Below are 26,767 nucleotides of genomic sequence, written 5' to 3'. Positions count from 1 at the left end.
TTCCTCTTCAAAAATAATAGTAACAGTTGGGCTCGGCAGCCTGGCCTAGTGGCTAAGGTCCTCGCCTTGATCCCATATGGCCGCTGGTTCTAATCCCGGCAGCTCCACTTCCTCTCTATCTCTCCTCCTCTCAGTATATCTGACTTTGTAATAAAAATAAAATAAATCTTTTAAAAAAAATAGTAACAGTTTTAATTAAAGCCAATGTAATCCAAAAACTAACAGGAATATCTTCTATTCTTCCGGCCTTTTCACCATTTTTCTGAGTAAAACACTTAAGTTCAGTTTCTGGTGTCCCTTCATCTGGGCACAAAGAATTATATTCATGAATATGCTCTAAATAAGAACGCAATTGCTGCCTAGTTACCTTGGCTCCACTTTTCACTAAAAATTTCTGCATAACAGAGATAAAAGACTGTGTTCTACACTGGTTCTGGCACATTTTCCCACTCACCACTTTCTGTGGGGGTCTCCTCTGCACTTTCTCTTTTTTTAAGTCCTTTCAGGCACCACTTGTCGCTGTCCCACAGTGATGGACTTGGTGCATGGAGCCGATGACACCACTCTACTGACTGATGATGAATAGCCAGAGCTGTGGCAGGGACCTGGCAGAAGGAAGTTTGGTCTCAGATACATGTGGCCAGCTGGTGACCCATGGACAAAGTCCAAGACCTGTGAGGGCCTCGAAGAGGAGAGAGGGGAACAGGCTGGGAAGCCACAAAGAGCCAGGATCATCAGTTGCAGAAGGTGTGGGGTCTTGAAGAGAATCACAGCAGCCCCTTCCCCACTCCTGCTTGCCCCAAGTAAGGGGCCGCACTAATGCAGTGAGGGACCACTGAGAAGGACTATGGGGATAGCTGAGGGAGGGAGGGGAAGCAACCATGAGCATAGTGCCAGGCGGAACTACCTGCTCTGAGCCATTCCCAAGAGGCCCTGCTGGGATGAGGCCCCGACTGTAGGATGCAGATGTCCCAGAGTGCCCCACGTGTGGCTAAGATTCTGTGTCCCAGAGTGCCCCATGAGTGGCTGGGCGATGCAGCTGTTTGTCACTCCGTAACCTGCAGGATTGCCACAGTGGCTACAACCAATGGTGCTGGGACTAGACACTGTGGTTGCTTGGGAGGTCCATGGGTTCATGTAGTTAGGTTCCTATCTGTTCATTCCACTATGAATGTGTTAAAACAGCGTGCTTTTTTTACATGTCTTGTATCAATATTTTTTGGATGCATGAATAAACACTTAATACTTACAAAAAAAATGCCCTACATTATCATTACAAACACACAACATCCACTGGACGTGGGTATTTCATAAAGTGGGGGAGGGGCAGATATTTACCTGATGGCTAACTTGTTTCCCTTATTGAAGTGCCTGGGAATGCAGCCTGGCTCAGACTCCAAGTTCATCTGCTTATGTCCACCCCAAGAACTAGCAAGCCATGGCTGACGTATTTGGCTTCCTGTCAACTATGTGGGGACCTAGAATGAGTTCCCAGCTCCTTGATTTAGCCTGGTATAGCCCCAGCTGTTGTGTTTGGTGAATGAGCCAGGGGACGGGAGATCTCTGTTTCTTTCTTTACTTTTCAAATAATAAATAAACTTTTAATAAACTTTGTAGGAGGTAATAAGCATTTAGTCTGGCAGCTAAGATGTGCATCCCTTACCAGAATACCCAAGTTCAGGTCCTGGTGCTAGCTCATAAGTTCACCGCTCTTCTGATGCAGACCATGGAAGGAAGCAGCAGGTGATAGTTCAGATCACTGAGCTCTTGCCAGCCATGTGGGAGATCTGTACTGAGCTCCAGGCTTCTGGCTTCAGCGTCAGGTGTCGATGCATCTGCACAGTGAACCAGTGCATGGGGGTTCTGTTGCTGTGTCTCACAAATCAAAAATAAACGGGCTTTAAAATCCGCACGTACACAGCCAGGACACAGATACACCTGAAGCCTCAGCCACCCTCACAGCTTGCACCTGTCCACCTGTGTGAATCCCTTCCCTGAGCCAGAGGAGTGGCAGTTGAGATGTAGCATGAAAATAGCAAACTCCTTTCACAAAAACTGGTGTCTCAGTCTGGCTTCCAGAGGACATCAGGTGGTAGAGCCCTGTGAGTCAGCCTGGCAACCAGGCTGATTTGGAAGTTACTTGTGCGAAGCACAACTTGAAACAAATTCTTAAATAATTCATGACTTGACTAAAGGGTCTCCCACTGTGACAGTTTGCTCCTTTGATCAATTTTACTTTCATAAATGCTAAAGCTGAGTGATAAGGTGCACATACATTTAGAATAGTTTTACTACTCTGAGTGAAATTCTCCCTGGTGGAAACTTTCCTGTATCTCCAAAAATGTGTGTGTGCATGCACGTGTGTTTGCCTTAAAAACAACTCTGCAATAAATACAGCTATTGTGGCTTTGTTCTCATTAGCTATTCCACAAAATACACATAGTCATTAATGTTTTTTTAAAAAGATTTATTTATTTTTATTACAAAGTCAGATATACAGAGAGGAGGAGAGACAGAGAGGAAGATCTTCCATCAGATGATTCACTCCCCAATTGAGCGCAACAGCCAGTGCTGTGCTGATCTAAAGCCGGGAACCAGGAACCTCTTCCAGGTCTCCCACGAGGGTGCAGGGTCCCAAAGCTTTGGGCCATCCTCGACTGCTTTCCCAGGCCACAAGCAGGGAGCTGGATAGGAAGTGGAGCTACCAGGATTAGAACCGGTGCCCATATGGGATCCCGGGGCGTTCAAGGCGAAGACTTTAGCTGCTAGGCCACGCTGATGGGCCCCATTAATATTTAATATTTACTTATTTGGATATGTGCTGCCACAGTGACCACAATATTTACTTAGTTGAATAAACACAGTGACAGGGGAGATAAACTATCTCTTCTAACTACTGGTTGACTCCCTCAAATGCCTGCAATAGCTGGTGATGGGCCAGGCTAGGTCCAGGAGTCAGGGAGTCTGGGTCTCCCATATGGGTTGCACTTGGCTCACCCCTTGTTACCTTCTCAGGTGTACTAGCAGGAAACTTGACTGGGAGCTGAGCAGCTGGAACTCCAAACCAACATCCCACTATAGGATGCTGTGGCTTAACCCATTGTGCTTCATTATTTCTCACTAAATGCATACTTAGTTTGCTATTTGGGGACTGTTATGTTATGACTTGAATTTGGGCAGCAGCAGACAGCAGGGGCGACTGGCAGACCTGTCCTCAGGATAACAAGTAGCACAAGGAGCTGCAACTGCAGTGTCCACCACTGCCCCTGTCACCTGCATCCCACCTGCGTGAAGTGTCCAGCTGAGTGCAAATTTGCGGACATCTAAACTGAATAAATCCAATCAGAACTCAGAAAGGATTTGGTGGACGTGTAATGGAAGTTCACTCAGACTATAAATTAAAGTAAGGAATTAAAGTGATGAGATGAAAAATTGTGAACATAAAGCTATAAAATATTTGATTACATGTTTGTACAAAGGTCTGTAAATAGTGAATTAAGAGTTGTAACCACTCTTGCCCTTCAGAAGTGGCATTCTGAGACATCTGCACAGAGGCCCCATTTCTGTAAAATCACCAAGGCTGGAGGTTCAGGCTGGTCATCTTTGGCCTTAGTTTATGGGGGCGTCGCTCTGACTCCCACTTTTATCTCACATAATGTTCTTTCCGTGACTTCCATTAAGGGCACCAGGCAAACTGGACTTGGGGGTCACTGTGTTTTGGTGTATCCCACATGGGCTGATTATAGCAGCAGTGACATTGCTGAGTAACACCACATTCTGAGGTGCTGTGAAGTCTTCACCATGAATTGGGAGGCAGTTTAACTGAGCATTAACCATGACAGAAGTTGTGAATGCACCACCTCCGGCCCAGGCAGACACTGTACACACAGTGAGCCTGCCACACTGCTGTGGATTTAGGGCTGGTTAGTGGATCTAGTTTTCTAGGGCTTCTTCCAGTTCTAGACGCTGGAGACTTGGACCAAGGTGCTGGTGGATGGCTGCCTCCTCATGTGGCTGTCCTCTAGACCAAAGCACCCTCAGGATCCCTCCACACACACCGGCGGCCTGCTGTTGTGAGAAGGTGGAGAGAACTGGGACCCAAGGTCACATGCCCAGTGCTGAGGGCACACGTCTCAGCCTGTATTGCCGTTCAAGGTGCATGTGTGTTATGCCTAACATCACTTGCTGTGTTTGCGCTAACAGAAACTTCTGAGATCTCTGCCTGCAGACTGCCTGCCTTGCACCTCACTCACACCCAGCAAGTTGCAGCTGACTCCTGAAAGTGGCACCTGTCTTGGACAGGAATCTTGTCAGCCCAGAGCTACACATGTCCCTATCTCAATGCTAGTGTTTTTTGCTCAGATCCTTGGTGGGAAAGATCTTCTGGCCCAAGCAGACCCTGGAGGAAAGTGGCAGTTCCCATGGACAGGAATGCTGACCTCAGGATCCACTGACTCTGGCTTGCCTGTGATGGAATGCTCTTGGTTCAGTATTGTCCCATGCCCAGGAAGATCCAAGGTGGTGTAGGTAGGCTTCTACAAGGCATTTCCCCTCACCGACTCACTGTAACCAACTCAGGGAAGGTTAAGGCTAGCACCTTGACACGGTACCCTAAGCCTCTGCCTGCAGCACTGGCATCCCAGATGGGCCCAAGTTTGATCCACTTCTGATCCAATTCCATGCTTACGGCCTGGGAAAGCAGCAGAAGATGGTTCAAGTCCTTGGGCCTCTCACCCACATGGGAGACCTGGAGGAAGCTCCTGGCTTTTGACCAGCCCAGCTCCAGCTGTTGTGGCCACATGGGGAGTGAACCAGTGAACTGAAGATCTGTTTTTCTTCTCTGTAACTCTGTCTTTCCAACAAAAATAATTTTTTTTAGAAAAAGATTTATTGCAAAGTAGATATATATAGAGGAGAGACAGAGAGGAAGATCTTCTGTTCAATGACTCACTCCCCAACTGGCCACAACGACCGGCACTGCATCGATCTGAAGCCAGGCGCCTGGAGCTTCTTCTGGGTCTCCCATGCAGGAGCAGGGTCCCAAGGCATTGGGCCGTCCTTGACTGCTTTCCCAGGCCACAGGCAGGGAGCTGGATGGGAAACAGGGCCGCCGGCATTAGAACCGGCACCCATATGAGATCCTGGCGCATGCAAGGTGAGGACTTTAGCCACTAGGCTACCACGCTGGGCCCAAAAATAAATCTTTAAACAAAAAACCTATTGAGGCCAGGCTGCAGCAGGCAAAGCGCTTCTGCACTGAAGGGTTGTGGTGCCCCAGGAAGTCCAGGTCCTGACCAAACAGGACAGTGTGGGTCAACTGGGTAGTTTTTATGCCTAGAGAATGGATCTATAACAGGACAGTGATTGCATCAGGGCACATGAAGGAGTTGAAAGAATGTGGTTTTCACAAGACAAAAAGCTGCCTTAATCCTGGGGAAACTGGCTCCTCAGAGCAAAATTCCCATGCTGGGAGGGTCCCTGACATGCCCCAATGGCTACTCCTCCAGCCTAGCCCAGGGAGTGGTCACTTTTCCAGAACTGCTGGTTGGGAGCTCAGGGCCATACAGTCATGTGAGATGTCTCCACATGAGGAAAGGACCAGGTCCCCAACAACCTCCAAGGTCAGCTTCTCAGGGGGCACCACTTGGCACCTGTGACCACCCTGGAACTATTTGTGTAGACTCAACAGGTAATACTGCTGATACAGGTTCTGAAACAACTGCTAACAATACTCAATGATTTGACAGTGTTAATATTTTACTTTCCTGTCTTGAACTTTGCTAGACCACCAGTGTCCCAGTCACTAAGGGCTTTGTAGGAGTTCAGCTGGCCCCTGAATAGCCCCTGGTGCTGCCCTGTGGCCATCTACCATCCCACCTGAAACTCTGAGGAGCCCCTGACCCCACAGACCAGGCAGGGCTGGCGTACTTGGTTGCGTCTTCCTCATAACCATGAAGCACCAAGGGTACAGTTGCTAATGTGGGCACCCGGGAAACTGACAGAGCCTCTGGCATCTATCATCCCTGCTCTGCTCCCATCTTCCTGTGCAACTGTCAAGCTCAGTCACTACCAAGCAGGTGCTAGATCTGCTCAGAGGTTGAACACCCACACTCCCTGGCACAACGGTGACCTTGCAACCTGTTAGCTACAGGGGCAAACGTCTAGCTTCACACACTGGCTTGGGCATGTGTGGCACCAAGCCCAACAGGAGTCCAAGCTCAGGACAGAGGGTGGAGGTAATGCACCTATGTCGGGTGACAGGCCAGGCTGGACATCCGTCACTCAGGAGTCCTCACCTTCACCAAAAGGTCAGGAGACTCTTCAGAAACACAGTCACACAGCTGTTCACTGACTGCCAGCAGGCTTGCATGGCCCAACATCCCCAATCCCAGGCAATGTCACAGCAAGTAGGACTCAGTGCTCACCGAGGACCCATGCCTAGCAATATCATAAAACAGCCCTGGGCAGGCAGGACCATGGCAGGTCTCCAGAAAGGAGCTCTTCTTGCTCCACAGGGGCACTTTCCAGGCCATGAGGGTGGGCGGGAAGTCTTGGGCAGGGAGGTTGCACATTGGCAGTCATCCTCCAGGGATGCTAAAGTTCTGCAATGGCGGCCATGGCCTCCTCCAACCGTCGTAGCAGCTCCAGGGGCTGTGGTGAGAATGCACCAGTGTCCACCCTCTGGAAGTCAGGGTGTGCAATGACAGAGGCCAGCACCTCTGTAAGGCGGCTGATGTCAAACGCAGCCTGCTGCAGGCCAAGCCCCGTGTCTGGGTCATGTTCTGATGCCCTTTCTGCCCCCTGTTTCAGAACAAGGAGTCTCCTTTCAGCAATGACCTTGAGGAAATGGTAAAACTCTTCAAAGTTGATCCCTGAGCAGGACTTCATGATGACCTGAACCAAAATGATAGGTCAGTCAGCCATGTGGTCACTGCTAAAGACAGCACAGGATCCCAGTGCAGTCCAGTGAGCAGAGGCACTGACAGGTGAGGCAGCAACCCATTGAGTCCAAGCCACAATGCCTACGAGTCTCTTGAGGACTGGCAGCTGGCCCTGACACTCAGCTGGCCCCGGATTAATCCCTCACACACAGCTGATGACTGCCTGCCTCCTGGGCCTTACAGTCACATCCTCCCCAGAATGGAGGGCTACTACCTTACACCCCTCCCACATCCCCAGTTCAGCCACTGGCAAGCCTTAGCCACAAAACCCCTCCTGCATCCCCCATCCAGCCAAGCAAGCCTCGGCCCTGACATGGATCCCACCTGTACTCCCAGTCCAGCCTAGCAAGCTTTACCTGGCAGTGGTGGTGCCATTCTGGCATGGAGTCCCTCCACTCGCTGATCTCATGTTGCACGGCACAGAGCTCCCGTTGCAGAAAGTGCCACATGGAGGCCAGGTTGCAGCCGTTGACCCAGTTGTGGTTGATGGAGATGGTGTCGTCCTGGAGGGGAAAGGCAGTGACCACGAGCCTGCTACATGATTCCCGGGTGCCAGGCCCAGCTGGAAGGAGGGGACGTTGGGTCCATTGGAATATACCAAGAAGCTGAAATCAGCTCAGTCCACAGCCACCCAGATGAGCCCAGAGCAGGAGTGGGACCCAGGAGCTGGGGCCTCTGCATTGTCTATGGCACCCTGCCCCATGTTCTGGCTCTGCAGGGAGCCATCCAGAGAGGTGACAGGGACTGTGGTCCGGCAAAGTGTGCAGGTTGTGGGTAACACAGGGCAGGGTGTAGCCACCTTACCAAGTTGTGCACCTGGTGGTGCCACCCGCTGGGCACAAACACCATCTCTCCAGCCTCCTGGATGATCTCAAGGGGCGGACCGCAGTGCTGGAGCATGGAGGTGACATCGTAAGGCAGGCCACCGTGGCAGTCCCGCAGAGCCTCCTCTTGTCCTGGCGGGAAGAGCAGCCACTTCTTCCTCCCACAGATGTTGACAGACCAGCTGAAGGAGCAGAAGATGTCTGCATGGAACGGTGACCTGTGACAAACACACCCAGCTTGTGCCTTATTTCTTCTTTTATAAAATTTTATTTTATTTATTTATTTGTTTATTATTTTTATTCCAAAGTCAGATATACAGAGAGGAGGAGAGACAGAGAGGAAGATCTTCCGTCCGATGATTCACTCCCCAACAGAGCCGCAACGGCCGGTGCTATGCCGATCCAAAGCCGGGAACCTGGAACCTCTTCCAGGTCTCCCACGAGGGTGCAGGGTCCCAAAGCTTTGGGCTGTCCTTGACTGCTTTCCCAGGCCACAAGCAGGGAGCTGGATGGGAAGTGGAGCCGCCGGGATTAGAACCGGTGCCCATATGGGATCCCGGGGCATTCAAGTCGAGGACTTTAGCCACTAGGCCATGCCGCCGGGCCCTTATAAAATTTTATTTTAGGATTTGTTTGAAAAGCAGTTAGAAAGAGCAACAAAGGCCTTCCATCTGCTGTTTCACTTCCGAAATGTCTAAGCAAGACTGGGTCAGGAGCTTCTTCATATGTGGGTGCAGGGATCCAAGGCCTCAGGCCATCCTCTGCTGCTTTCCCAGTAGGGAGCTCGATTAGAAGTGGAGTAGCGGGATTTGAACTGGCACTCAGGTAAGACGATATCACAGGTGGCAGCTTTACCAGCTGTGTCAAATGCCAGCCCTTGAAGTAGAGCACTCCCATTCCCCAAAGGCCTCCCCGTGCAGAATGATTGCCTCCAACTGTGACGGCCTTAGCCTGTGAGCCAGATGGGTGGCCACGCTTCCCAGCTCACCATAGCACTAGTGACTGTGGTTCACCTATGGCATTACCAGGTGCCTGTTGGCCCCGCGTAGACAAAACGGTAGTCATCAACATCCAGGGCATCCCAGAACTCATTCAGCCAGTCAGAGGAGAAGTACACAGGCAGGATGAACACATCTTCTGCTGAGGAGTCCCTAAGGGGTAGGCACGGGCTGCAGTGAGAGCCTACTTCGTGTATGTTGGTCCACAGGCCCACCCTCAGGCAGGATCTCGATAAAACACATACGGACCACATGGTGACACTCTGCTGCCTCCACCACATATAAGCAGGGCCATGTTATCCCACCAGGCCTGCTGGAGCTGCCCAACAGTCACAAGCCCCTGACAGACTCAAGCTGAACCCCACCCCAACTGCACATCTCAGAATTCTAACCAAGAAACATGCCTTGGAGTGTACTGTGAGGGCACAGCCAGTACCACGTGCAGCAGGTCCCTGTGAACTAGTCCTGCGATTCTGGCTTCTGGCTGCAGCAGCCTAGGAGTCTGGTTCCTAAGTGCGGGACCTCTTCTGCTACTTCCCCAAATACCAGACAACTCAACTGCCCAGTACATGCTCGGCCACAGGCCCAGGCCTGCGAGTCATCCCTATACCCTCTCAACTCTTCATTCCCTGTGACTTTACTCCTAAAGTCCACTAATGGGCACATTACAGGATTACATTACACTTGCCCCAGCTAAGGAAAAGCTACCAATGCCACATAGCACAGGGCTCCCGGATTTGTTTAAAGTCCAGAGACAATGGTGGATCACAGCCCCAGTAGCAGCAACCATGTACAGCTTCCCCAAGACCGTGCCAGTCCTTCTGCCTGGCATTCCTTAGTTTCCCTGACAGACTCCTACACATCCACAAAAACCATGTTCAGATATTATGTCCTCTGCCCCCATGCCTTCTTCTGATCTTTTTTTATTTCTCATGGTTGCTAGATAAAATACAAAACATTCAGTCAAACATTAACTTTACAATAACCTACAGTTTTCTAATATAAGTGTGTCCCATGCAACATTTGGTATACACTGAAGCCTTGAAAGCCACTCGTTGCTTCCCTACAACTCACAGGGTGGTAGAGGTAAGCTGGCAGGTGGGTTGTGGCAATGGCAGGGGCCTGTGCTCACCCTCAGTGTGCCCCCATGAGTGCCCACATCTACTCACTCACTGCTAGGGATGAGACCCGGATGGCACCTGCTCCCAAAAGGCCCATGCAGCTGGGACATCCCGGGGAGGGGCAGAGAAGCTTCCCAGAGTGGGAATGAGAGCTAGTCTCTGGGGCGGGTGAAGCACCAAGGTATCCTTCTGCTTTGGATGGGTTCTGGCCCAACTGGTCCATGTTGAAAATTCCTAAGTCAGACAGGTACGTGGCACACCCCAGCTTACCACGCACTGTCCAAAGCCCACTGGAAATACCGGGACTGATGTGGAGAAAGACCCAAACCAAAACTCATCAGTGTAGTTTCTATTGAGTGCATATCGTTCTTTCACACCACCGCAAAGTTTTAAAATACCAAACAGAAACCACAGCATGTGGCAGGTACAGACAGACCAGGAAGGGATCGGGACAACATACACGGAGTGGGAAATCAACATGAGACTGGCACAGCTGTGCAAAAAGATCTGGATCTACAGAGATCTGGTGGGGGGGGGCAGGAGGATGCAGGAGCCTTGGTGCTGGCAAGGTGACAGGCACAGGCCTGGGCTTCGGAGTTGGCGGGGGTGGGCCCAGGGGCACCTGAGAGAGAGGGATGGAGAAGATCAGGTGAGCTGGGGACACCCCAGGCAAAGGTGACCAGGAGGAAGGGAGTAAGTACAACCACCATGCCATGCACAGCCACGTTCCTCATGGTGTCAGCACCAGGCCAAGCGAACTGGGAGGAGCTGACTGCTCCAGCAGAAGGGGAGACAACTCAGAAGGCAGCCAGCCTTCGTCTCCATCAGAAAGGCTTCGGGGAGCGCAGTGAGGTGGTCGGCGCTGTGAGCCCCTTTACCTGCACAGATGCCAGTCCTTGAGGTAGAGACAGCCCCTTGGTGAAGAGTAGCCTCCTTGGATGTAGTCCTTCCAGTAGCTGATGTAGTCTCGCAGGACCATGTACTCCTTGGGGTTTGAGTTGTATTCTCGGACCCCGCAATTTGCCACGGGGACGACAGCGTCTCCTGCAACAGCAGATCAGGAAGACTGCTACGCGGGGCGCCCTCCCGGGACTCCTCACCCGCGACACCTCCGCAAACGGTGGACCCCTCGGTCCCTGTTCCTGCTCCAGCGTCCCAGCACCGCGGGCCTGGCCCTCACCGTACTTCCGGAGCAGGTGGTCCAAGTCGGGCTTGCCCGCGGGCGTCACCCAGCGTCGCCGGCTGCCCCAGGCCTCGGTGAAGGCCCGGGAGAACACGCAGGGCAGGTTGGGCAGCAGGAAGCTCCTGAAGAAGTCGGCGTAGGAGAAGGCTTCGGGCGCCTGGATGAAGGCGACGCGGCCCGGGGTCCCGCCGCCGCCCGGGACGCCGTCTCGGAGGCCTCGGAAGTGGCGTTCGGCGTGGACGCGCGTCTCCCGGTCCATGGCCGGAGCCTGCGGGCGCTGGGGTGCAGAGCCTGATTCCAAACTCCAGCCGGCCGCGGAGAACGAGGAACTCACCGAAACCGCTCTGGGGGTGCGCCGGCCGGAGCCGAAACGACAAGGGGCCGCCTCGGAACCTAGAGTCCGAGCGCGCTCCCTTCCTGCCGGACCTGGAACCGCGCGCACCAAGCTGCGAGCATGCGCACATCATGCTTCCTGCCCCGTTCCGGGCAGGGTCCAGAGTCTGGCTTCTTTCCCGGGCTCCCTGGTTGCGCGCCGCCCCTAGCGCCTCAGGTGAGTGCGGCCGGGACAAGCCTGTGACCAATGCTCCTCCCAGCCTTGGCCCAGCTCTGCTCTTCCCCAAGCCCCGGAGGGTTAGGGTGGGCTGTGGAGAGACGTGATGTCCCCAGAAAGTGTGGAGAGAGGGTGGGATATAGGGGAACGGTGACGTCTGTGAAGATGGTGGGATGAGGAGGAGACGGTGACGTCTGGGGCGATGGTGGGATGTAAAGGGAACGGTGATGTCTGTGGGGATGGTGGGATGTGGAGGGAACGGTGACCTCTGTGGGGATTGTGTAAAGGAGACGGTGACGTCTGTGGAGTTGTGTGATTGCGGAGGGTGAGGGGGAGACTCTGAGCCATGTGATACTGAAGTGTTGAATGATGGTAATGTGTATGAACTAGACGAGTATGAAGGTATGATGGGCCCATGGAGATGGTGAGGTTGGATCGACAGTCATATCTGTGGACATGATTGAGTGCAGAGTAAAAAATGGTATCCATGGTAATATGGAAGGTGGTGCACTATGGGTGGAGTAGAGGAGGAGTCGGGATGGGGGAAATGTGGAGAATTGTGGGTGAGATAGCGAATCTAGAATTCTGGAGAGTGAATGCAGTACATGAAGTGTGAAGGTTGGAATTTGAGACTGGCCCTGCATGTTTTAGTAATAAATCTTGCCAAATTAAACTTATCCACATGAATTAGAAGAGAAGAAAATATAATTTTTTGCTGCCTCTTTGCAAATTACATTCCTTCAGTGGACTTTGGGCAGCAGGTCCTAGGCTGTCACATGATGATGGATGAGGAAATGCAATGCAAACTCCTCTGATCTTCCTGACAGGCTAAATGCACAGCCAAAGACCTCTGAATCCATTTGGAGATGTGCATGGATAGTCTAGGATGCCTGATTGTGCCTCTAAAATCTGTGCCAAGTCTGTCTCATTCCTGACCCAAAGGAGACTCCCTGAGGACGTGGGAGGAGCAGTTTACCTTTCCTGAATTAAGCCACCGGAATGTCATTTTACTTATTCTCGCAAGCTAAGATAAAGGAGGTCCCAGAGAGATGCTGTGGCTCTGATCTGGGAGGGAGCAGGGACTATATCAAGACCTGTGATGTTGCGCAGGAAGGGTCAGAGAAGGAGTATGTAGAGGAAAGTGGTTCTGGGAAGTCTGAGATCCAGGTGGTGAGTGGCAATAGTGAGAAAAGGAGTAGGGACAGGTTGAGGAGAGATGCTTTTTGGGATTGTGAGTTATACTTCCTTCCTAGCCAATATTTGTCTGTTGTGGTCACAAGCTAAGACATGGTAGAAAATCCACAGATGACTTTTACAAAGTCTGTTTTTTTCCAGGCTGTCCATTCATTCATTCTCCACATCACTTCCTTTCTCCAGTTCTTCTACACCTTCCCATACACAAACGCACACAGTCTATCCCTTCTTGCGTGTGCATGCAGTCTATCATAAAATATATATTTGTTTTTGGTCCCTCCCCACACTTGCTGACACAGAATTCCCAAATTGTTGGAGTCTTTTTGTATGCCAGTGAATTGGCTGCTGACTCTGTAGCCCTCTGGCAACTTTAGGATGGGCTGGTCACCAAGAAAGTCTCAGGCTGGATCGGAGGGTTGGGATTTCCATCCACACTCCCAATCTCTGAAAAGAGGAGAGTGCATCACTGATGGCTAGTGACTTCATCATTCACACATGATGAAGCTTCCACGAGTACCCAAAAGGTCTGGATTTGCAGCATTTCTGGATGGCTGATCATCTGAGGTTCCTGGGAAGTAGTGCATCCTTTGCCCATACCTCGCCTTGTGTGTCTTTTCATCTGTTTTCTCTGTAACATCCTTTGTAATACACTGGTAAACAGTATTTCCTCAAATTCTGTAATATGCTCAAACAAATTAGTCCCACTTTAGGAAGGGGTATTGGGAACCTGAGTTACAACACAGGGAAGATCTCCTGGGTCTGCACTGCCATCTGAAGCAGGGTGGTGGTGGGGGACTTGGTGGCCAAAGAGTTCCAGTGTTACCTCAAGGTATACAGTGCCAGAACCCGCAGCTGGTATCTGGAATTGCTTGCTTGCCTGCTGCTCTAGAAAAGCCTCCTCCTGTTCATGTGGTCACAGAATTGGGAGAGTACCGTGGGAGAACCTGAATTTGAATTTGAGTTCCAGTTCCCAGCACACACACAAACATATATATACATGAGTTTCTCTTTCCACCATAGCCTCATGTATGTGTAGAAACTAGAGTACGTGAACCTTTGTAATTTTTAAACTTTAATTTTTAAAAGATTTGTTTATTTTTATTGGAAAGATAGATTTACAGAGAGAAGGAGAGACAGAGAGATCCTTCATCTACTGGTTCAAATGGCCACAGTAGCTAGAGCTGAGCTGAGCTGAAACTGGGAACCAGGAGCTTCTTCCAAATCTCTACATGATTACAGAGTACTAAGAACCGGGGCCATCCTCTGCTGTCCTCCCAGATCATAAACAGAGAGCTAGATAGGAAATGGAGTAGGCAGAACATGAACCAGCACCTACATAGGTTCCTGGCACCATAGGGTAGAGGATTAACCTGTTGAGCCTTGGCACCAGCTCCTAAACTTTAAAAACCTTCAATGACAGTATAATATTTGACTACATGCTGACCAAATTTTTAAAAATTAAACATTTCAGTTGTAATGAGTGAAGAATATTGGGAACCAATAGGACTTGTATCAGGAGCAGAGTATTTAAGGTGATCTCAAGATGTGGACATCTGATACAAAGTTTCGTTAATGGGGAAATATATGAAATACAGAGAGGTGTTGCCAGATGAGTTTCTGCAGCCCTGTGGCTGAGAGAAGGATGTGTAAGGCCTTGTACTCCCCAAGATCAACAAGTCAGTGGGACAACTATACCTGTAAATTTAGAGATGCAGCTCTTGGGCTAGATATTTGGTGCCCTACTACTCCTTGTCCACACGGTGGCCCTCTAGTATTAATATGAGCTCTGTTGCACTTGCAGACTCTGGGAGGTTCAGCCTGAATCCTGGTTAGACCTGCACAATGAACTTTCTGGAACAGGGTGGTCACACAGAAAACAATAGGACAGGGGTTTCAAGTCTAATACTGTGAGAATGATATATGGTGTTTGTCCTGTGAGTAAGCTGTGGTGTTGAGATGTAACCTCCTGGGTACAGATGGGAACCTCTGAGGGAGTGGAAAGAGGGTCTGCTGTCGAGCAGGAGGCAGGTAATGGAAAAGCCGGCCAGCTGCGCTGTCCACCCCCACAGGCTCACAGTGCTTCACTGTTATCCTTCCAGTCTCAAGTTAGTGGAAGGTGGGCAAAATGTTACTTGTTTGGTGACTTTGGAAATGAACTAAAAATAGGGTGTTTACTTGATACTGAGTCCCCTCAAGGAGCACATGTCTTATGGAAATATTGAAAGAGACCCATTAAAACAGTCGCAGTGTTATGAGTGCAGTCTATGTGTCTGCTGTCTTCCTCCCCAAGAGCGTCACTGCTGTGTGGACCAGCTCCTTGCCATGACCTCCCACGGTCATGCACTCTGTTTTCACAGGGTCAGTACAGGTCTCCAGGCACACATCTGCAAGGGTGGAGGCTCATCCCAGGGTACAGCAGAGGACACTAAATGAGAACTCCAACAGCTTAGTGAGGGAACAGACATACTAGCATGGATATACTGCTGTCTGTGTGTGCAAGAGTGCTGCACAGGAGCCCCTCCCATGATCCTCTCCTGCACTGAGAGCCGACTGAGCTGACAGTCATGTGAACATCAACAGGGACTCCTGATGTTGAAGTGCTGCGGTTGGGGTCAGTGTGTTAGGGAGGTGAGGGTGCTGCTTGAGCAAAGAGCTAAAGAAAGAAGTCTTCAACTGGAGTCCCTGAAGAATACATTGAGTCAGGAGCACTAAGACTGCAGTGCAATGGCTGTGGGAGACCAGAGTGCAGAGAAAAAGGACTACATGGTGGAGCCACATGCCAGTCGGAGCCCATCAGAAGAGTTTACTCAGAATATTGGGAAAGGCTTTTGACAGAAGATTGACATTTTCTAGTTCTTTCAAAAATAAAGTAAAAAATTTGAAAGGCAGAGGGACAGAGAAAAAGATCTTCCATTTGCTGATTCACTCTCTAAATGACCATAACAGGACTGGGTCAGGCTGAAGCCAGGAGCCAGGAATTCCATCTGGGTGTCAAGAGACCAAGCACTTGGGTTGTCTCTCTTTTTTTTAAGATTTGTTTGTTTGTTTAAATATATTGGAAAGGCAGATATATGGAGAGAAGGAGATAGAGAGAGGTCTTCTGTCTGTTGGTTCACTCCCCAAGTGGCCGCAACAGCTAGAGCTGAGCCGATCCAAAGCGAGGAGTGAGAAGCATCTTCCAGGTTTCCCACGCAGGTGCAGGGTCCCAAAGCTTTGGGCCGTCCTCGACTGTTTTCCCAGGCCACAAGCAGGGAGCTGGATGGGAAGAAGAGCATCTGAGACATGAAACACGACACGCATATGGGGTCCTGGTTGTGCCAGACAAGGATTTAGCCACTAGGCCATCACACCAGGCCCTTGGGTCATCTTCTGCCTTCCCAGATATCATTAGCTGGAAGCTGGATTGGAAGTGGAGCAGCTGGGACTTGAACCAGCACTTTAATGTAGGATGCTATTGTTGTAGCTGCAGCTTAGTGTGCAAGATTGTCTCATCTTGCACCCTAACACAAAATCCTCTCTTTCTGTTTTGTGACTCTTTGGCTGCTAGATGGGAAATAGATGGTGAGGCAGGGTCAAGTAAACAGGTTGAATGAGAGGTTGTCGAGGTGGGTAATGATCTGCCTTAGACAGAGATATGGCTGTGGGGATAGAGGACTTGCGCCAGGATTGTTGAGAAGATGAAGAGAGGAATCCGTGAAAACTGGTTGGTCCTTGGAGCCTTCACTGAGTGGTAAGTAGAGGCCTGAGGAATGGAGATGCCAGTGGGTGATAAGACGTCTCAGCTGAAGCCTTGGCAATTTGTGCATTTGACCATAGTCTGCCTGGAGGTGATATCTGATGCCATGGTACTTTCTGAACACATTTCAAGAATAATTGCCTATGAGACAAAGGCTGCATCTAGGCAGGTGTAAGAGAAAGAATCAGCAAAGTGAAAAGAAGTACCCATAAAATTTGTCACAGGAGAGCACTGGGGTGCAAGCAGCCCTTGAGGAAACATCTTGCACAGGTATTATCAGATATGTGAGATACTAGTGACTGGGAGATATGCCAGGCAAGTGGTGGGAATGGAGCCTGTCTGGAGGTTCCTGTGTATTGGTGGAGTGAAGTCAGGAAACAGTGTCTCAGGAAAGCAGTGCTTGGGAGGCAGAGGACTTCAGCAGTGGGGTGTGGTTTTTGTGCTTGTTTTAAGATGGGGATCTTAGAGCATGTTAGCAAATTGAGGAAGTGACCTAGGAAAGGGATAAGCTGCAGTCTGTGGGTCAAGCCCAGGTACCGCATGTCTGTAAATGCATTTCTGTTGGGACAACCATACTCGTTTTTGTTTTCTGTGACTGTTTGTATGCTAAAAGAGCAGATTTGAGTAGTTGTGACACACCTGTGGCCCACAAAGCCTCAAGTGTTTAGTGTCTATCCCTGAACTTAACCAGGTTTTCAGGGCCTGAGATGGGAGAGAAGGAGATAAGCATAATGCTGGAGAGGAGGAAGAGTTGGTGTTGAGGGCTGGTGAGGAAGGCCTGGCCTTTGAAGGGAGCAGGGACACTTTTTCCTGGCTATTCTTTGGGACATATGTGTCATTTAGGGTGGGAGGTGAGTTTGAATGGCAGGGGGGTGTGTGTGTAGTTATAGCTCCTGATACATGGTGAAGACATTGTCCTTACTTCTACCCTTCCACCTTGTTTACTTTGGAGTTTGGAAACAGCAGCTTGGAAATCTTTGGTATAAAAGTTGTTGCTCATGTTTCTGCTTCTTTCTTGGTATTTCCAAGTGTGAGTACTGTTCTTGTACTTGTAATGTGATAGGAGAAATGCTATCATTTTTCATCTTATCACCTTTGGTTTCAGCCCCTTTCTCTTTGAATTTTAGAGTATTTTAGAGCTGGTGTGACTCTTAGGTTTTTAACTTATTTTAATGGTGAACACACAGAAGTCCAGAAGTGAGGTAACTTTTTCAAAGTCATAAAATTTGGGGCGGAACTGGAGGAGCTGACGTTGGAACCACAGCTTCCTCTGATGATGCAGTGCCAGGTGAAATGGTTCTCTGGGGACTTTGTGACTAGTTTTACTCCTTGCCTGTGGAATACCTCACACTAGTATATGCTCAGGAGTCACTCAGTGTCAAGTGATTGTTAATAAAAGTTTCACTTTGCTTTTTATAAAATATTTAAATACATTTGATGATGGGGGCAGGGGGAAAGAGAGTGGGCAAGCAAGCAAATGTGAGTGCTTTCCCATCTGCTGGTTCACTTCCCAACTCTTCACAGCAGCTGGAGCTAGAATTCAATCCATATTTTCCATATAAATGGCAAGGGCCCAAGCACTTGAGGCATTACCTGCTGTGTCACAGGATGCACATTAGCAGGCAGCTGAAATTGAGAGCAGAGCCAATATTGGAACCCCTGCATTCAAGTAATGGATTTGGGTATTACAACTGGCAATAGAAGAAATGCCCCATCACAATTAGAGTACTACTGACTCGGAATCTCACAGGACTAGGCATTATCAGACTGTGCCCCTGCCTACTCAGTGCCATAAACTGCTAGGCTGGCCTTATCTGACAGGTGGTCATCCTATCTTGACCTATTCTGTATGAGATGATTGGACTAAAAGTAATATAAAGGTTTAATGCAGATTTGACAGCCGTGGTTTTTCAGACTGTATTTATTGGTGTCTATGTAAATGTGAAAATGCTTTGGTACCTATGGTAGCACACAAGTAGATGTACACATCTACCTCTGGCTATGAAGTTATGCACAACTCTAATATAACTTAGTATTCTGAGGAGGAAAAACATTTGTCAGATCGTTTGCTGTGTACAATTTACAACATAGAAATTTCAGGAGGCTACTATGGTAGAAACCTGTGGGATTGTCCAGCAACGAGGATATCTCAGCCACAAGATTCAAGGGAGGTGGGCTAGGGTTAGGGTTGGGGTTGGGGTTAGGGCTAAGGCTAGGGCCTAGTAGTGGGAATGACAGTTTGAAAGCCCCCACAGGGGACCTAGGCATGAGAATGAGTCTGAGGGGCTCTGTTCTGATCCTAGCTGTCCCCCTCATCTGCTCATTAGGAGTGTTGGCGCCTGTCATTGTCGACAGAGCTCAGAATAACCCGAAGGTTGCCCTTGCTGCTTGTTTCTGAGTGTCTAGCCAAAGCTGAGGTCTCTAGTCAGCTTCCCTTGCCCACTAACCTCTCTCTGTCTCCTTCTCCCCCCTCCCTCTAACCTCCACCAGAGGGAAAGGCTGTGCTTCCATGTGGCACAACTGTTCCAGGAAAAGATGAGCAAAGACATCTGTATCCATGCCTGGCCCTGCTGTTACTACCTGGACCCTGAAAAACGCTGGGTCCATGGAAAGCTGTCCTTAACATCACACTCCTTGAAGTTCACAGCTGACAGAACTGGTGAAATTCTGGTTGGCTTTCCCCTTGCCAGCATCATTGAGATGAAGAAGGAGGCTTCCCATTTCATCTTCAGTTCCATCACCATCCTGGAGAAAGACCATGCCAAGCACTGGTTCAGCTCCTTGCAGCCAAATCGGAATGCAGTCTTTACCATCATTGAGCATTTCTGGAGGGAGCTGCTGCTGTCCCAGGCAGGAGCTTCTGTGGAGGCCATGGTTTCCCCCTTGTCCCGGGGAAAGGAGCTCACTGGAATGATGGCTGGGTCCCAGAAACGGCTGGAAGATACTGCAAAGGTCCTTCACCACCAGGGGGAGCAGCTGAGCAACGCCATGAGGTGTCTGGAGAAGATGGAATCAGATTTGGATGTGGCTGACAGGTGGGCTACCCTAGAAACTGCTTTGGGCTCACTGGGAAGATGTTATTGTTATGATGCATGTTCTGTGTATAAACCATATTCTGAGAACATGGCTGTGTACCTGCTATGCATGCCATGTGGAGCATACGTAGTGACACATAGAGGTATGAGCTCTTTGAGTGTGGCTCCTACTTGATGATTAGGACACATGTGTCTCCCAAGTCATGCTTGGGAGGATGAGTTTTGGTGAATTTTTATTTCCATTTTTATTTTAAGGGCAGAGAGAGAAAAGAGAAGAGATTCTGTTGGTTCTCTCTCCAAATGCCCACAACAGTCAGGGCTGGCTAGACCAGAGCCAAGGTGTCATCCAGGTCTCCTGTGTGAGGGACAGAGTGTGCTTTAGCAGGAAGCTGAATTTGGAGTAGAGTAGCCAGACTCAATTTGGGGTGCAGGTGTCCTAAGAGGCTTCATAACCTCTGAAACAAACACTTGCCCCTTTCACTCCATTTCAAAAGCTTGATTCCTTGGGAATTCCTGTTTTCTGTATACCTAACATCCTGCACTAGTATGTACTATTATTCCTGTCTCATTTTGCCTTTTTTTTCCTGTTCATGGTACTGCATGTAACCTGAATTTTATCTCTGTTTTTCTATTTCTGTTATATTTAAGTCTTAGGAATTACCTTTCCCCTCAATGCTTATTTTGAGTAGCATCTTTCTCCTGGATGATGAGTCCTAACTCTTAGGAAGTTATCACTGACTTTGTTTCACTTTTAAGAGGCCGTTTTGTTTTTGTTGTTGTTGTTGTTGTTGTTGTTTTTTCTGTATGCTTTTCCCCTGCTTCATTTTGTGTCTTTCTCATCATCTCTCCTTTCCTACTGCATGTGTGCTTGAGGCTGTCAGGAGCTAGACTCTGGACTGCAGCCTTTAGGTCTGAGGTCTGAGCCTTTTGGAGGGCTTCTCCAATGTGAAAGGTCTTGCTTCTTCCCCGCATCACACTCTTCCCAGCTGAAACCACTAGAGACCATAGTTCCAACTTCTGCCTCTGGCTAGCAGAGTGTGTGTGTGTGTGTGTACGTACTCTGGATGGCCAGCTCACTATGCTCCTCCAGGCCGACTTCCCACCTGCCCTGTCTCTGGGCCCCGTTTCTGCCTCTGCTCCACATGTCCCTGGTTCTACTTCCTTCACTTTTTGGGCTCTATGATGGACATCAGGTTCTTTTTCCTGTGTTCCTGCTGCTGGCTTAAAGCTTACTTGCTTGGATCTGCTAGGTTAACCTCTTTTACAGATTACAAATTTTGTTGCTGTTTTATCTTTTCTTTGACCTTGGGGAAAAAAAATCTGTATGTTCAGTCTTCCATTTTTAACTGCCCTCTGGCTATTATCTATAAAGGCATGTCCTTGAGTATTGTCCTTTTTTCAACATACCAAGCTCAAGTTTTTATATTTGAAACCTCTATGTTTACTTTTCAAAACAGAGTTCTATTCTTGGTACTCAAGTATAGAATACAGACCTTCCAAGCAGCTGCTTAACTAACTGTGCCATGATGCCCAAGAGACAACTCTTTGTTCTACTTAGACTTTCAAGTGATCAGATGAGACCCAGGTATGTTCTAGGGCTCCATCTTCTTTATCAAAGGCCAGTAACTTAAAAGTTATTCTCATCAAAACACCTTCACAGAAACTCAGTGTATGATTTGACCAAATGTATAAGCACCATGGCCTAGCATTAGCCATCACACCTTGGAAGTCTATGCTCTGCTTTTTGGCCCTGCTGATGGGGCCTCAGTCACTTTCCCCAGATCACTGAGGAATATGACCTGGGGCTAATCCCTGTGGGCTTCTACAGAAAAAGGGACTGGAAGGCACTGTAAAGCAAGGATCTGGGTGAGCGCAGCTACTTGACCGTCTTAGGTCCGGGTTCTTTTTGACAGAACAGTGCTTCTAAGCAGAAGCCATCTTGTTTCAGTTCCTACGTGAAATACAATTTGGGGATGTACATCTCCATCCGTTCCAGTGTAGAAGGACATTGTGATTCTAGAAGGTCATTGAGCACAGGATTACAATTGATAGGATAACATTTATATGAGAACAACTGAATGGATGCCATTTGTGTCACTAAATGGATATAATTTGTATGAGAACAACTGAGTGGGTAGCATTTGAATGAGAACAGTTGGTGGGATATACAAAACAGTTTCAAACAAGGGTATGGAAACAATTGATGGGTCCCGTAGATAAGCTCAGTATCCGCTCCCTTATCCTATGTGACCCTATAAAATAAACTTCGGCTGTTGACCATCAGTCAGAGTCCACCCGTGTTAATCTTGGGTTCCATGGACCAAGTACATTGCTGCTGGACAGCTAACACTCCAGTAGCCACACTAAGTCTTGTGGTCTTTTCTGTTGTGACCATGTTGCATCTGGTGGGTTATTGGGGACTTGAGAAGAGATTTAGAAAGCGTGCTTTCTCATGTGCAATGTTTTTTTTTAACTATTTTTTTTTTAAGATTTATATATTTTTTGTTACAAAGTCAGATATACAGAGAGGAAGAGAGACAGAGAGGAAGATCTTCCATCAGATGATTCACTCCCCAAGTGAGCGCAACGGCTGGTGCTGCACCAATCCGAAGCTGGGAACCTGGAACCTCTTCCAGGTCTCCCATGTGAGTGCAGGGTCCCAAAGCTTTGGGCCGTCCTCGACTGCTTTCCCAAGCCACAAGCAGGGAGCTGGATGGGAAGTGGAGCAGCCGGGATTAGAACCGGTGCCCATATGGGATCCCGGGGCATTCAAGGCGAGGACTTAAGCCACTAGGCCATGCCGCCGGGCCCCCTCCTGTGCAATGTTAAACTAGGTATGACCCCTCGTTTAATTTTGATTCCTGCTAGGAAATGTAGTTGAAACGTACCCCTTAACATTTCTGAGCTCTTGTACTCCTTTCCAAGTTGTGTTTCTTTGGGGAACATTAGAATTGTCCGCACCATAATATCTAAATGAATGGTCACTTTCTGGTCCCTTGGCCCTAGTAACCACTGTCCTACTGTCTTCTATAAGATCACTCATTACATATCAGTGAGCACATACCATGTTTGTCTTTCGGGTCCCAACTTATTTTACCTTGTGATAATGCCCCCCAGATTCATACATGTCAGTTAACGGCAGGGTTTTCTTCTTTTTATTACTGAATAATATTCCCCTAATGTGTGCACATTTTCTTTATTCATTCTTCACTTTGTGAATACTTAGGTTGATGTCATATCTTGCTTATTGTAAATAATGTTACGATGAAAATGGAGTGCAGGTAACCCTTTTAGAAATCTGATTTCATTGCTTTTGGGTATATATCCAGTAGTGCATTTGGTAGATCATATGGTGGATTTATTTTTCATTTTCTGAGGAACTTTCATACAATTTACTCTAATACTTGGATGGAAACATATGAATATATAGACTTTCAATAATCTTTCAATGTGTGAACCATTTGTATTGTATGGTTGACAGAAAACTTTACATAATCTTTTTTTTTAGAAAAAGGTTTTTTAGATTTTTGTTTGAACAGTAGATTTAAAGAGAGAACAAGACACATACTCACACAGAAAGAGAGAAAGAGAGATCTTTTGTTCACTGATTCACCCCCCAAATGGCCACAATGGCTATTTACCCCCTCCCCAAGCATCCCCATCCCCACTGAATTCCCCTATTTTATTATTATAGCATAGTTCTTCATAAACAGTCATATGTCCGTCATTGTGGACATTGACAATGGTAAGAGAGTCCAGCATCCTATTGTCAAGATATAGTTAACTGGGCCCGGCGGCATGGCCTAGCGGCTAAAGTCCTTGCCTTGAAAGCCCCAGGATCCCATATGGGCACCGGTTCTAATCCCGGCTGCTCCACTTCCCATCCAGCTCCCTGCTTGTGGTCTGGGAAAGCAGTCGAGGACGGCCCAAAGCTTTGGGACCCTGCACCCGCGTGGGAGACCTGGAAGAGGTTCCAGGTTCCCGGCTTTGGATCGGCGTGCCTCGGCCCGTTGCGGCTCACTTGGGAGTGAATTATCGGATGGAAGATCTTCCTCTCTGTCTCTCCTCCTCTCTGTATATCTGGCTGTAATAAAATGAATAAATCGTTAAAAAAAAAAAAAGATATAGTTAACAGTTTCATTCAGAGTCCATCTTTGATCTGGAAGTAGAGATGCATACTGCATTGTATCCTCACATCTGGACATGTCAGTCTCTACTACATGCATCTCCTTAAATGACAAGTCACAATACAAAATCAACAACAGAAAGAAAAACAGAAATTTACAATGCATGAAGAAATTAAAAATACCATGAAGTTAAATAACATGCTACTGAATGACTCATGTGTCACTGAATAAATGAAAAAGGAAATCAAGAACCTTCCTGAAGAAAATGATGCTACTGTATGATCTATGAGTCAGCAAAGAATGCAATGAGAAACTGAAGAGATGAAACTAAAATAAATAAATAAACAAAAATACACGAGCTATAGTATATATACCCTTCCACCATGGTCTGCATAGCCCAGCTCCTGGCTCACCACCCTCCACCTCCTGTGATACCATGCTGAGGCTGCACCGTTGTCTGTACAGCCTTTCTCCCACTTCCGGTTCTAGCAGTTCCCAGGATTAGGGAGACACCAGTTATCCCATGTAGCTAGGGTGTTGGTGGTGCTGATCTTGCTGGAACCTGTTGGCCATTAGGTCTGAGGACCACATGAACCTATTTTGACCCGTATCATGCCAAAGTCAATATTATGTTCCCATGTTGCTGGTGGAGTTCCGGCTGCTGGTGCAGTTTAGATCGCCGCTCACTGAATGCCACTGGGTATCAGTCACTGCAACACCACACCATTGTGTCCGCTGCTTTTCCGTGTCTGTCAGTCTCCAGGTGCCCCTCTGCTGTCGTTCTGTTCTCTCATATTTCCTGGACTGTGCCCTCTTTGCTTCCCACTGGCTAATGTTTCTCTCTCTGTTTCAATGTGCCCTTACCCTATGCTGCCATCTTGAATCTCCGCTGCTTTTATCTTCTAAAACCTCCTATCAAAGGAGTCTCAAAAAAAAAAAAAAGAAGTTCTGGTTTCTATAGTTCCTGGCTCTGAGACAAAACCCCAGAAAAATGTTATCAGTCAACTTCCTCAGTCCTTTTCTAATGATAAACTGACCATTCAGACGCCACCTCCTTGACAATGATCCAGAGATGGAATTAGGTAGGCCACTTTAGGTGGTGAGTTGATATGCTAATTCTGCCCCTGTCTCTTGGGAGAAACATGCTCTGGTAAAATGAAGACATGGAGTAGAAATACAATTTTTATATTTTAGAAAAAAATAACTGAGCGACTAGGAGGATCCTAGCTGTTTACTATCATCCCATCTAACTCCTCACACATAATGAGATTGTCTGACGTTAAATGACATGCTAATAGAGATGTTAGTCTCCATTACACAGTTACTGCACATCCCCTGAGCAACTGAGGCTGTGGACTTTGTTCTCTTATTGTTACGTTGTCATGTCCTGTATTCCCCAGCTGGTAAGCCTTTGTCCACCAGGTGCTGCCTGTATTTAAGGGACTGGTTCAAGCTGCCAGCTTGTGTGGTTCCAGTGGTGCAGTCTCAGGCACCAGCTGTGAGGTTCTGTTTGACACTGGACCCAGTAATAAAGCCTGAACTTAATTCCCTGTACTTCCCTCATGTGAGAAGTATCCTCCCTCCACTCTGTTCCTGGGAGTTGGGAGAAGGGTTTGCTGTATCTTTCTGACAATACTGAAACCAGGCACTTGAGTCTCTCACCTGCTTTCCCATGCTGTTGTTGAGGTAGAGTGGTGCATGAGTAGCTTTTCACTGTGGTGTCTCCAGAGAACATCTCATTTAGCTGCCCTCCTACACCCATACTGATCCCCATTATTGTCTAGTGCCTCTCTCTATTTCTGGTAGCATTCTTTGTCAAAGTTTACTTTTGGCACAATGTTTCTTTCCAGGTCTGTCCTTGTGTTTTGTCTGTTTATCTATATTTATTTATTGATATATTTGTACATACAGTAAGATAGATAGATCTTACTGTATGTTACTTATAAACAAGGGATTGCTGGATTTTGGTTCTTTATCCAGGCTCTCTTCATTAATTAATTTTTAGTCCATTTGTGTTTACTGTGAATACTAATATAGTTAAGTTTAATTCTGCCATCTCATGACTTGTTTTCTATTTGTTTTATTTGATCTTTGCTTTTCCTTTTCTTGCCTCCTTTCTGTTGACCATTTCCATTTTTTTTTTTTTAATATTATTGGTGGTTACTTTCAAGTTGTGTTGTCTAATATGGTAACTGACTACTTACCACATTAAAAGTGAATGAAAGCCAGGCTGGGTGGATTATTCCTACTGGTGCAAACAAAATTAGAGTGGGTGAGGGTTGTTTGGGCTTAGCTGCAGCTTCAGCTGGCAGAAGCTGGCACTGGGGGCTAATTCTGTCAAGTCAAACTACAGAACCACCTGGAGAGTGCATAATCCGGGAGTAGGAGTGGCCTGGGAGGGAAATAGCGGGCTCCTCCCTCTTGGGTTACCACTCCCACGGGAGGGCACGAAAACTAGGGCAGGGGCTGGGGTGGCTAGACAGAGAGGCACCCAACATCCGTGAGGGTTGGATAGTGGAACTGGTTAGATGAACTAAGCTTCAATACCCATCGACATGTACGAGAGTCAAATGGGATGTGGGACAGACTGGACTAGTCCGCTACACATACTGGCAAGGACAGGACAGGGGGCGGGCCTGGTGGGGGTTATTGTGGGTCGCTCTGACTGGGCTGCAGCTCCCACTGGTTTATGTGAGGGCTGAGTATGTGCTGGGCAGAACCAGGCTGGACTGCAACACCCACTCGTTCCAGTGGAAGACAGGGCTGAAAACAGAACCAACCCAGCAATTGCAACCACCAGCTGATTGGGGTGATGGACTGTACCTGGCCCTGTACTTGCTAGTACATACAAGAATCTGGTCTGGGAACACCTCAGACAAAGTTTCTTTTGGGATCTCCCCATTCAAGCTGCCGGACTTAGAACCCTAACCAAGAAAAGACAGAAGACAGAACAAGTCAATCAACCACCTCAGCTATATGTTGGCAGCGAAATACTGGACAAATGGAGGCTGTATGATGGACTATGTCAATCAGTGGATTCTTCAGCAACCTCATCGTG

At 48.2% G+C, this 26,767-nt stretch overlaps 2 protein-coding genes across 5 annotated transcripts in view; one reads left to right on the top strand and one right to left on the bottom strand.

Annotated features, from left to right (window-relative positions):
- Positions 1-4,942: 4,942 nt before the first annotated feature.
- On the bottom strand, positions 4,943-11,440 carry JMJD4 (jumonji domain containing 4). Of its 2 annotated transcripts, none has more exons than XM_004586536.2 (6): positions 11,065-11,440; positions 10,763-10,928; positions 8,791-8,916; positions 7,746-7,947; positions 7,298-7,444; positions 4,943-6,894 (listed from the first exon to the last, which is right to left on the bottom strand). In XM_004586536.2, exons 1-6 carry the CDS (start codon positions 11,324-11,326, stop codon positions 6,595-6,597), a joined length of 1,203 nt encoding a protein of 400 aa, XP_004586593.1. In that variant the 5' UTR covers positions 11,327-11,440; the 3' UTR covers positions 4,943-6,594. The 2 variants fall into 2 exon arrangements, with proteins under 2 accessions (XP_004586593.1, XP_036352892.1); XM_036496999.2 differs by having other exon boundaries at positions 4,945-6,894; positions 7,746-7,983.
- Position 11,441: 1 nt separating this feature from the next.
- SNAP47 (synaptosome associated protein 47) overlaps positions 11,442-26,767 on the top strand; it is a 48,043-nt gene continuing 32,717 nt past the window's right edge. Inside the window, exons 1-2 of one of the 3 annotated variants that reach the window (XM_058677295.1) lie at positions 11,442-11,617; positions 19,038-19,582. In XM_058677295.1, the coding sequence (XP_058533278.1) occupies positions 11,522-11,617; positions 19,038-19,582 (641 nt within the window). In that variant the 5' untranslated portion in view covers positions 11,442-11,521. The remainder of the gene's footprint in view (positions 11,618-19,037; positions 19,583-26,767) is intronic. The other 2 variants (XM_058677296.1, XM_004586334.2) reach the window with 2 other exon arrangements.

The sequence above is a fragment of the Ochotona princeps genome, chromosome 19, assembly GCF_030435755.1.
Source record: "Ochotona princeps isolate mOchPri1 chromosome 19, mOchPri1.hap1, whole genome shotgun sequence".
NCBI classification, from domain to species: domain Eukaryota; kingdom Metazoa; phylum Chordata; class Mammalia; order Lagomorpha; family Ochotonidae; genus Ochotona; species Ochotona princeps.
This window is presented reverse-complemented; position numbering and strand designations above follow the sequence as displayed.

Bases quoted from the DNA above. Each gene is read 5' to 3' on its own strand.
- JMJD4 (XM_036496999.2), bottom strand. From the start codon at position 11,326: ATGGACCGGGAGACGCGCGTCCACGCCGAACGCCACTTCCGAGGCCTC. The intron at 8,917-10,762 runs GTAAAGGGGCTC...CCTACCCCTTAG, and splicing joins AAGGACTGGCATCTGTGCAG to GGACTCCTCAGCAGAAGATG. The intron at 7,445-7,745 runs GTAAGGTGGCTA...TTTCCCCTCCAG, and splicing joins ACCACCAGGTGCACAACTTG to GACGACACCATCTCCATCAA.